The sequence below is a fragment of the Cherax quadricarinatus genome, unplaced genomic scaffold, assembly GCF_038502225.1.
Source record: "Cherax quadricarinatus isolate ZL_2023a unplaced genomic scaffold, ASM3850222v1 Contig1447, whole genome shotgun sequence".
Taxonomy (NCBI): Eukaryota; Metazoa; Arthropoda; class Malacostraca; order Decapoda; family Parastacidae; genus Cherax; species Cherax quadricarinatus.
The window spans coordinates 5856-17500 of NW_027196473.1; the positions used below are offsets into that span (position 1 = coordinate 5856).

An 11645-nucleotide genomic window follows, 5' to 3' on the forward strand; every position below is an offset into this window, starting at 1 on the left:
GCCACATGAAGAAATTCAGTGAAATTTTACCTTTCAGTACTTATACAGTCTAACAGTGCCATCACTGCAGCTATTTAGTTTGCTAGAACATGACTTAAGAAATTGTAATGACACGATTGCAAATAAACCATACCCCCGGCCGGGATTGAACCCGCGGTCATAGAGTCTCAAAACTCCAGCCCGTCGCGTTAGCCACTAGACCAGCTAGCCACAATAAGATTCATCCAACTAGGTATATTTCTACACCATAGGAAAGTTAGCACAGGCACCTCTGTGACCACAAATGCAAGTTTTTACAGACGAATCTCCAGCTAGCGTGGCCGTGACGAACTCAGAGGTGCCTGTGCTAACTTTCCTATGGTGTAGAAATATACCTAGTTGGATGAATCTTATTGTGGCTAGCTGGTCTAGTGGCTAACGCGACGGGCTGGAGTTTTGAGACTCTATGACCGCGGGTTCAATCCCGGCCGGGGGTATTGTTTATTTAGTTTGCTAAATTGAAAACTGAGATGCCAGTTATTTATAGTAACTTACATGAATGATTATACTTGAAGTTATAACTCTGGGTGAACTTCAAATTAGTATTTGGTGATGCATCATGGGATCTGGCTGACATCCGTTTTGTATGAGAAATATCTGCACCACTGCAACTGTCAATGTTGACATCTTCAGAGTTGATATATACCACCTACAAGACGAGATTACAAATTACGAAATTACAAATACAAAATGAGAGTTGACACAGTTACTTTTTGCTGATGATACTGTGCTTTTGAGAGATTCTAAAGAGAGGTTGCAAAGGTTAGTGGACGAGTTGGGGAGGGTGTGTGAAGAAAGTTGAAGGTGAACATAGATAAGAGTAAGGTGATTAGGGTATCACACTAGAGGGATATCACATTAGAGGGAGGGAGTGTGAGGGAAAAGTTCAATAGATAGGAGTAGCAATATAGTAACAATAGTTTCATTACTGGTTACTAGTTAAGGTAGGGTAAGTCACGCTCCCGCCTTTCTTTCCCCTCCCCGAAAGTGAAGTTTTCAGCCAGCTACCCCTAGTTAACCCCGGTAAAGAAGTCACTGCGCTTTCCTCTTTCTCCCCCCACCCCATAAAGTGATAGCCGATTGCCGGCCGCATTGTTAACGTAGGGTCAGTCTAGCTCCCACTATCCCTTCCCTCCCTCCCTTCCCCCTCCCCGAAAGGTGACGATGGGGCTCTGGTCAAACAGTAAATCACTCGACTGCAGCTCCCAACACTACTGTAAGTACATGCCTGCCTTGTATTCTAGTGGATTTATTGGTTAAAAGCTTCACTTTTGACCAATAATAAGCTTTAGTCCTTTCAGTCTTGCTCTAGGTTGACTGTTGTAATAATCACCACGTCTTTTGAGTAATGTACACTGCCATGGAGAGTGATTATTTAAGCAGTGGGTAACCTGTCTATCTTTTCAGCTTGGATGACAGTGAGGGTCACCTGTCAATCAACGAGAAGGACTAACGTCCAGAGACTTCTCCATTTTGGATCTAATTACCTGTGCACCTGTATGAAATTGCAGGACGTAACCCCACATCATTGCAGCAGTAAAGAACCTGCTTTCCTGTCATCGGGATACTACTCACGGCGTTAATCTGTGAAGAACTAGCCAGTGGTGGTTACCAACACCTGCGACCCCCCCCCCCATCATCAGCAACGGCTACGATTTCAACAAGCAGTGTCACCAACACCAGACACCCAAGTGTTAAATTAGCGTTGAATTCAGTTATCATTTATATTTTTCCTTTTTCATTTTCTTTAATGTAGGATTAATATTTCATATTTAAGTGTTTTATATTTTATATTTTCTACATAATAAAGTGTTTATGTTTGTCTGTTATTATTTCTTTTTCTATTCACTAATTTTCCTGAGGAGGAGCCAGTCTGGGTAATACTGTCTGAAGTTGTTACAGGGCTGAGTAAGCCTTCACAGGGAGTATGGAAGAAGTGAATGTGATTTGTCAGCAGATGGGTTTGTGAAGGATGAGGTTAACCATAGAAATGATGAAGAAAACAAGGCAAATGGTGCATTGAGATATCTGTGGACACAAAAAATGTTATCCATGTAAGCAAAGAAGGGAATGTTTGAGAGTATAGTTGTACCAACACTCTTATATGGGAGTGAGGCATGGATTGTGAATACTGAAGTGAAAAAGAGACTAGAGGCAGTGGATATGTCGTGTCTAAGGGCAATGTGTGGTGTAAATATCATGCAGAGAATTCGTAGCATGGAAATTAGGAGGAGGTATGGAATTACTAAAAGTATTAGTCAGTGGGCAGAAGAGGGGTTATTGGTCTGGTCATTTAGAGAAGATGGAGAAAAAATAGGTTAACTTGGAGCATGTATAAATCTGTAGTGAGGGGAGGAGGGGTAGGGGTCTTCCTAGGAAAGGATGGAGAGACGGGGTAAAAGAGGTTTTGTGTGCAAGTGGCCTGGACATGCAGCAGGCATGTGTGAGTGTGCTGTACAGGAGTGAATGGAGACAAATGGTTTTCAGGACCTGATGAGCTGTTGGAGTGTAAGCAGGGTAATATTTTGTGAATAGATTCAGGGAAATTGGTTAGCTGGACTTGAGTCCTGGAGGGGATAAGTACACTGTCTGCACTTTAACCTGTAAACGATCCAAACGTATATATACGTTCACTACCCCAGTGCCCCGAATATTTTGAAAAATAAAAAATTCCTTTTTTTTTATTGAAAAAAAAGAGCACATTTTTCTAAGTGTTATAGGATAAAAAAAATTAAGAGTCAGTACTTACCGAGATATGAGGCCACAAAGTTGGCACTTGGGGATCACCTGATCGCAACATGGAGCGCTGCCGCTTGCAAAAGTGTTGCCGATATACCTTTTTTTTCTATTTTTCATATTATTTTATATAATTTTTATGTTCTGATAATTACAATTTATAGTAGTTCTTGTCATTTCATAACCAATCTTTGTTCTGACACTAATAGTAGGTATTGAAATTGTACGAGGAGGAGGAGGAGGAGGAAGAGGAAGGAGGAGGAGGAGGGAGGAGGAGGAGGAGGGAAGAGGAGGGAGGAGGAGGGAGGAGGAGGGAGGACGAGGGAGGAGTAAGGAGGAAGAAGGAGGAAGGAGGAGGAAGGAGGAAGAGGAGGAAGGAGGGAGGAAGGAGGGAGGAGGAGGGAGGGAGGAGGAGGAAGGAGGGAGGAGGAGGAAGGAAGGAGGGATGGGGAGGGAGGAGGGAGGGAGGAGGAGGAGGGAGGAGGAGGAGGGAGGAGAGAGGAGGAGGGAGGAGGAGGGAGGGAGAAGGGAGGAAGAGGGAGGAGGGAGGAGAAGGGAGGAGGAGGAGGGAGGAGGAGGAGGGAGAAGGAGGAGGGAGGAGGAGGGAGGAGGAAGAGGAGGAGGAGAAGGAGGGAGGAGGGCGGAGGAGGGAAGAGGAGGAGGAGGAGGAGGGAGGGAGAAGGGAGGAGGAGGAGGGAGGAGAAGGAGGAAAGAGGAGGGAGGAGGAGGAGGGAGGGAGGAGGAGGAGGAGGGAGGGAGGAGGAGGAGGGAGGGAGGAGGAGGAGGAGGAGGAGGAGGAGAAGGAGGAGGGAGGAGAGGAGGAGAGAGGAGGAGAAGGGAGGAGGGAGGGAGGAAGGAGGGGAGGAGGGAGGAGGAGGAAGGAGGAGGAGGAAGGAGGAGGAAGGAAGAGGAGGAAGGAGGGAGGGAGGAGGGAGGAAGGAGGGAGGAGGGAGGGAGGAGGAGGGAGGGAGGAGGGAGGGGGGAGGGAGGTGGGAGGGAGGAGAAGGAGGAGGAAGGAGGAAGAGGAGGAGGGAGGAAGAGGAGGAAGGAGGGAGGAAGGAGGGAGGAGTAAGGAGGGAGGAGGGAGGGAGGGAGGAGGGAGGGGAGGGAGGAGAGGGAGGAGAAGGAGGAGGAGGGAGGAGGAGGGAGGAGGAGGGAGGAAGGAGGAGTAAGGAGAAGGGAGGAGGAGGGAGGAAAGAGGAAGGAGGAGTGAGGAGAAGGGAGGAGGAGAGGAGGAGGAGGGAGGAGGGAGGAGGGAGGAGGGAGGAGGAGGAGGAGGAGGGAGGAGGACAGAGGGAGGAGGACAGAGGGAGGAGGACAGAGGGAGGAGGATGGAGGGAGGAGGAAGAGGAAGAGGAGGGAGGAGGAGGAGGGAGGAGGAGTAGGAGTAGGAGGAGGAGGGAGGAGAGAAGAGGGAGGAGGAGGGAGGAGGGAGGAGGGAGAAGGGAGGGAGGAGGAGGGAGGGAGTAGGAGGGAGGAGGGAGTAGGGAGGAGGGAGGAAGGAGGAAGGAGGAGGAAGGAGTCTCAGTAGTAGTAACCAGTTACCAGTAACCACTGTGCCAGTTGACTCACGACCAACCGTCTCTGCCTGAGTCACTGTCTATTCATATTGAGCTGACCTGGCACTATTCAAAGACCCCCTCACATATGGGTACTGTGGGCGGCCAGTCAGTCAGTTGTACGAGAGAGAGCAGAGAGACTAGGTAACGGCTGTAAGGGCGCTACCCACATTATCTGTAATTATACGTACTACCAGCCTACGTGAGTATTTCTTTACCTAATCCACGTGTCGAACTCCCACATGATAAATGGTGACAGCGGTGTGGAGCGTGGATTAAGTTTTAAGGGTAATTCAAGACGTTAGAAGACTGTTTGTGAGTAGCCGGCGGGTCAAGGGTGAACCTCCAACCAGCCGCTTACCCTCACTCACCACCTCCAACCTGCAAGCCTGTTGTAGCCGTTTCAAGCTTCCTGGCTTAGTTCGTGTGCTAATTGCTTCAATCTCCGAGGGGTTGACCCGGATTTTGCAATTAAGCCAGTCAGTAAGCCAGACTGTGGAAGTGAACGCCAGTCAGCCTATCATCCAGCCTGTCTCCTGTCATCCACCTGCTCCTCCGTGCTTTGTGCATCGTTACACGTCTTCCAGTCAGCCATTCTCGTGGGGTAAGCCAGTCAGCCAACCCAGTTTCTAACCCAGCTGAGAGAGAGAAGTAAGCCACGCAGTAAGAAGTAAGCCAAGTTCCTCTGAAGTATTGTCTATATCGCTTTGTGCTCCCTGTTGGGTGCTAAGAGTGGTTTTCACCATTCCTGTGGCATAGAGTGGCTTATCAAGCCACTTTCGTGGGTAGTGGAGTGCGCGCCAGTGCGTCCGCCAGCGAGTCATCTCGCCCACACTCTCCCTCCACAACCACCACCAGCCACCCACCTCATCTACCTGTGGTTGTTTGCACCCTTGTACCGGGTCCTAATACTGTTTTGGCTCACATAATTGGTCAAGAGATGTAGCGGAGCGCCAACGATAAAACCCAATTATGGGAGTCCACCGAGAGAGCGCATTTCTTCCGACAACAGTGAGTGTAGGAGGCGTCAGTCATCACCGCGCAGGACAACCTACAACCTACCCTCATCACCAGTAATCACCCGACTACTACAGATTTCAGTGATAATTTAGAGACATTTTTCTTGCATTTAAAGACATTTGCGTGTGTGAGACATTTATAGTAAATTTCTTGTGTACTCTAAACCTTGTGTTTTCAGTGTAGACTCAGTTTTTCTTTGACTCGTTATTTTTGCAATATTTTTCAGTGTTTTCGCTCATCTTATATTTTTTTTTTATTCTGTGTTTGTTTTTATGCTACTCCTGTCTGTAGTAAGTATTATTGTGTAGTGTACCAGTCAGTCACTCTGTGTGAAGTGATTCATTTTTTTTATTGTATTCTTTCAGCGTTGTATTCTCCAGTAATTGTCATTGTAATTCATGCAGTGATATTCACCCCAGTATACCAAATTATCCATTTATTTCTATGTGTGTCTTTTTTCGTATGCCAGCAGTGTCTCATTCCTCTAATTTTTTCGCAGACTGTGTACCATTATTTTTGCCAGCAAATTTTTGTCGTATCAGTCACAGCAAGATTTTGTTGTAAGAATATATTATAATAATGAAGTGTGCCCTGCCACTGTAAGTGTGACATTACCCGTTTTGTTCCTTTGTTTTATTTTATTCATATTTTTATATTTCTTTGAACAAATTCACTCTTGATGTAATTTCAATTACTTTTAACGTAAAGTGTTTTCTTTACTCTGTTTGAGTAAATTGTTTTGTCTAATTTACAATTAAGAGTTAAAGTGTTCAATCAGTTTTTTCTTCATATTTTTATTTTATTATTTAACCCGAGTTTTCCCAGTGAAACTTTACTACTGCAGTGATTATTTCTACACCTTATTTTGTTGCACTTGTTCTGCAGTGAATTATTTTGTTGCACTTGTTCTGCAGTGAATTATTTTCTTTTATTAATATTTTTACGAATTATATTTTAATTTTGTCTATGCATTCTTAGAATATACTTACATTTCCCAGTTAACAATTTAGTAATTTTATTTTATACTTTTTACATTGATTTAAAATTTTATTAATTAATTTCCTTATTAGCAAGAGTAAAGACAGCTCATTTTGCATTTAATTCAGTCTCCAGTAATATTTTTACTTGTATATTTCAATGTAAATCTCACATACCGTCAAGTGATACTTTAGTGAATGTCGATACTCAGACCTCTCAGGCTACTGTTGCTGCTGTCATCAGTCCTCACAGTTCCTTACCGACTGACAGACCGACCCAGACACCGAGATACTATAGTTATACTCGTGATTCCCTTGATGCGTTACCTTTATTCAATGGTCATGTACATAGTCTTGAAGCATGGTTTGCGGCCATTCGTTCTCGTGCTAGTGCTCTCGTTGAAGGTCCTCCTTCAGAGGAAAGTCTTATCAGACTTGCTAAGGAAGCTCTTTATCGATCCCCTGCTGCTGTTCACGTTGTTGATCTCCTTGATATGCGAGACTTCAGGAATCTTACTAAGTGGTCACAATATGAGGAACTGATTCGTTCTTTCCTTGTCCCAGTAAAAACAGCTGAGCCATATGTCGTTCTTAGGGAACTAGTGAATGCTACACCCATGAGTAATGAATCGTTGAGTGCATTTGCTGTTAGATTAGACAAACTTTTATCATCATTTATCAATGCTGTCCAATCATCATCTTTTGTCCCTGACGAGGATAAACCATCCACAGCATCGTTTGCTAAAATGGCAGCTTTTGGAGCAATTAAAGAACTAATGCCACCTGCTTCTGTGTGTGCTTATGAGGCTCATCCTCCAAACTGTGACGATGGAACCACTTACAGCCTTAAATCATGTACGTTCCTTGTGCCCCCAGGGTACTTTCCCTTGTATCAAAAGTAATGTCACACATATGCCTCAGTCTGCACCACCTCTTGTTTGCGCCACAGAGACAAATCGTGGTCGTCAACCATCTCAGAGATCACCAAGACCCAGTGTACAGAGTCGTTATACACCTCGTAGTATTCGTAGTACATTCAGTAACCATAGTCGGCGGACTTGTTATAACTGTGGTTTCCGTGGCCATATTGCAATTAATTGTCCTGATAGTTACCCTAAGAGACGTCGTACTGATGATGAGTACCCTCTTCCCTACTGTACTTATCATAGAATACATGGACATGACACATCTGAGTGCAATGCTCTCTATAACCTTCAGTACTCTAGGTCTTTCCGTGGCCGTTCCAACCGCAGAACCCGTAGAGGAAACAGATATCGTGGTTCTCAAAATAACCAGAACCAGGCTCATTCTTCCAATTCTCAAACTAACCAGAACCAGGCTCGTTCTTCCAATTCGGGGGAATTCGAGCTCCCCAGTCAAACCGTCCCATGGTGACAGTAGGTGATAATGAGTACACCATCCCCGTTCACAATTCCTTTGAAGCCTTAAGCAGTCTCGAGAATGACAATCCTGCTGATGATGTTGCTTCACATGTCTCTGACATAGATGATTTTGGGGATGAAGTGGAACAAGTCTTTTCTGATGACAATCCACCTTTCTGTTTGCACATAACTTCCAATGCAACCATAGGCCCTATAGTGCAAGCATCTGTTTATAATGCGCCCGTTCATTTGTTCATGGACTCTGGTGCGCAAGTCAATATTATTAGGTCTAGTTTGTTTAAGGAAAAAAGTTACGACATGTCCTTCTCGTAGAACCGACTCATGTGTCCTCCCTTAGTGGAGTAGCTGGTTCTCACCTGCGTGTCCGAGGTCGGACTTCCCTAACCTTTTCTATCCAAGGTAGAGACTTCACTGCTTCCTTCCTTGTTGTCGACCAGATTACTTTCCCTGGTGACCTTCTACTGGGATTTGCTTCCATGCGAGACTTACGCATTGTGCTCGACCCTTATCGATGGCATGCCCAAATTGACGACTTGATCGTTCCATTCTGGGGTTACCAGCTTGGATCAGAAATCTGTTATACTGCTGCAGAGTATGATGTACGGATTAAGTCCTTACAAGCTAATGCATTCTCCAGTAGCGTACCCAAGCGGTCAGGCACTGGTAATTCGGTCACTCCCATCAGTGTTCCACCTATACCGTCAGACTTGCAGGATAGTCCGATGCCTCAAGTGTCCGAGGACACTCAGATTGCCTTGAGTGCACAACCTATCCCTGCAATGCCTGCTAGTTCGAGTAGTAGTTTCTCCACAGGGGACGCCTTGTCGGAAAACAATTACTTGCAACTAGTAATGCCATCTCTTGTTGATGTCACATGCCGTCTGCAGAAAGACGTCTCTGTTGCGGCTAGTGCTCTCACTAGAGTGTCTGTAGTTGTTCCTAGTGTTCCAGATGGTGATAACGTCCTAGTTGACAGTGATTCTTGCAAAGTAAAAGGCCTATTTGTTGAACCATCCTTACATGTTGTAAGAGATAGTAAGATCCATTTCTTCCTGGCCAACACTTCTGGTCACAGTGTTCGCCTCAGAGCAAATACCAATCTTGTTGACCTTGTTCACTATCCTTACCCTGTTCAGGTAGAGGATGAGTTGTCACCTGACCAGTGGGTCGGTGCTATTTCTACCGGGGAGACCTCATCCACTTCACTGGATCAATCTGTTCCACCAGTTGAGGAGAAAGTCTTAGCTCCCACTGACTTCCCAGATGAAGTCAAGCGTTTGTTGACTCTGTTGAACAAACGTCGTAAAGCCATTGCTTTACCAGGTGAGAAGATGGGTATAACGAACTTATTGTCCCATCGTATTCCACTTGAACCTGGTACTAGACCTATCTACATACCTGCGTACAGAATGCCTCATTCACAAGTTGCTGTCGCAGAAGAATTGATCAATCAAATGCTTGATGATGGAGTTATTGCACCTAGCAATTCACCTTGGAATGCACCCTTGATACTAGTACCTAAGAAGGATGGTACTTGGCGCCCAGTGATTGACTTTAGGAAGTTAAACGCGAAAACCATTCCAGATCGCTTCCCACTTCCTGTACTGGGTGATCTTTTTACGTAATATCGGAGATAACAAAGTCTTTTCAACCCTAGATTTGTTACAAGGGTTTTGGCAAGTCCCTCTTCACGAGGACAGCCAAGAGCTAACTGCATTCTCCACTCCTACAGGTCATTATCACTTCCTCCGTATGGTGTTTGGATTACGATCTTCCCCTATCACGTTCTCAAGGCTCATGACTAATATCTTTAGAGGTCTCATAGGTAATGCACTTATGGTGTACTTAGATGACGTAATCGTCATGTCTAAAGACGTGGTTACACACTTGAAAAGACTTGATGTAGTACTTGGTAAGCTTGAAGAAGCCAATTTAAAGATCAAACTGTCTAAATGTCAATTTTTTCAGATCAGAAAATTAAGTTTCTTGGTCACGTAGTCACTCCTAGAGGGGTTACGACTGACCAAAGTAAAGTAACTGCAGTACTAAATTTTCCAACTCCCAAAACTGCTGATGCCGTAAGATCCTTTGTGGGCTTAGCAGGTTTTTATAGATCTTTCATTGCCAATTTTTCTTCCATAGCTGCTCCTCTAACTGAGTTGCTTAAGAAAGATGCTCCTTTTGTTTGGACCTTCCGTCAAGAAAGAGCATTCCAAACTCTAAAAGAAAAGCTAACATCTGCTCCAATTTTGAAATTTCCAGATTTTTCTAAGCCCTTCTATCTGACAACTGATGCTAGTTCAATTGGCATAGGTGCCGTACTAGCTCAGAAGACCGATGGCAAGTACAACGCAGTTGCATTTGCTAGCCGAGTCCTTACGAAGGCTGAACGTAATTATACAGTAACTGAGCAAGAAGCTTTAGCAATAGTATGGTCTTTAAAGCACTTCCGAGACATTATTTATCAGTACTCTGTTCATGTCTTGACAGACCATGCTCCACTGATACCCTTATTCCAGAACAAACAACCTACTGGAAGGTTAGCCAGATGGACCTTGACTATCCAAGAGTTCAATCCCACCTTTGAGCATTTACCTGGCAAGTCAAATGTAGTCGCAGATGCCTTATCGCGACATGTTAGTATAGTAACTGCAGACCCTCCATTTAGTGCTGAAGATGTAAAGAATGCTCAACGAACAGATCCCATGTGGTCTGGTGTGATTCGATTCCTGCTCCAGGAAGATCTTATTCTGACTGTGAAGCCACCAGCACCCATCAGTGACTTTGTCATGAACCACGAATTACTGTATCAAACAGCCGAGTTGGGTACTCCTAGCAGAAGAGTATACCAGTTAGTAATTCCACAGTCACTAGTGAATGTAGCCTTACAGCTAGTTCACGATGTACCAGGTGTTGCACACCCTGGTATGGATCGTTCAGTAAAACAAGCCAGATTGAAATACTTTTGGCCTCGTATGGCAACTGATATTTCTGAGTATGTTAAGAAATGTAGTGTCTGCATGCAACATAAAGGCAATGCTAATGGTCCTAATCCAATCCAAGTATATCCAACTACTAGCGAACCATGGGAAAGAGTTGCGCTAGATTTGTTAACTAATTTCCAATGTTCCCTCCAAGGTAACAAACATCTGTGTGTTATGGTAGACCATTTCACCAGATATTGTGAGTTAGTTCCTATTGCAGATAAGACTGCCGAGACAGTAGCTAAAGCGTTTAAAGAACGCATTATCTGCAGGCATACCACCCCTAAGTCCCTAGTAACAGATAATGGAGGTGAATTCTGTAATGAGATTCTTGAAAATTTTGTGCACCTTGTACAAGATCTCTAAATCCACCATTGTTCCTCATCATCCTGCCAGCAATGGGTTAGCGGAACGAACCAATAAGAAAGTACTTGATGTCTTGAGAGCCACTATCAATCCCAACAGTGAAACTTGGGATGAAGTTATACCTGATGTGCAGTGTGCTATAAATTCTGCTTACAATGTTTCTATAGGTGACACTCCACATTATGCATTGTATGGTGTAGATAAACGTTTGCCTTATGAGTTGTTATATTCTAATCCGAAACCAAATTACAACCCTGATGATTCATAGCAACTCGTACCAGCTTAGCACAAAGTGTTTTTAGAAGAATCCGTGAAACACTTCATAAATCAACAGCAGAATTTACAAGAGTCGCAAACACTCGAGCAAAGCCATCCAAAATCAAAGTAGGTTCGAGAGTTATGCTGATTAACTTTAACAAAACGTCTGCAATGCCAAAGCTTGATCAAAAGTTTGTTGGTCCTTATTGAGTAGTTGAACATATCACTGGTAATAAGTATAAGGTTAGAGAGATTAGTACTGGTCAGTATAAAGAATCGCATTTAGATCATATGAAGTTAGTA

At 44.4% G+C, this 11645-nt stretch overlaps 1 protein-coding gene across 1 annotated transcript in view; it reads right to left on the minus strand.

The window, feature by feature from the left end:
- Positions 1–534: 534 nt before the first annotated feature.
- LOC128702120 (PR domain-containing protein 11-like) overlaps positions 535–11645 on the minus strand; it is a gene marked incomplete at its 3' end in the record, with an annotated part of 79946 nt that continues 68835 nt past the window's right edge. The window contains exon 8 of the mRNA XM_070081011.1: positions 535–688. Within this exon, the coding sequence (XP_069937112.1) occupies positions 535–688 (154 nt within the window). The remainder of the gene's footprint in view (positions 689–11645) is intronic.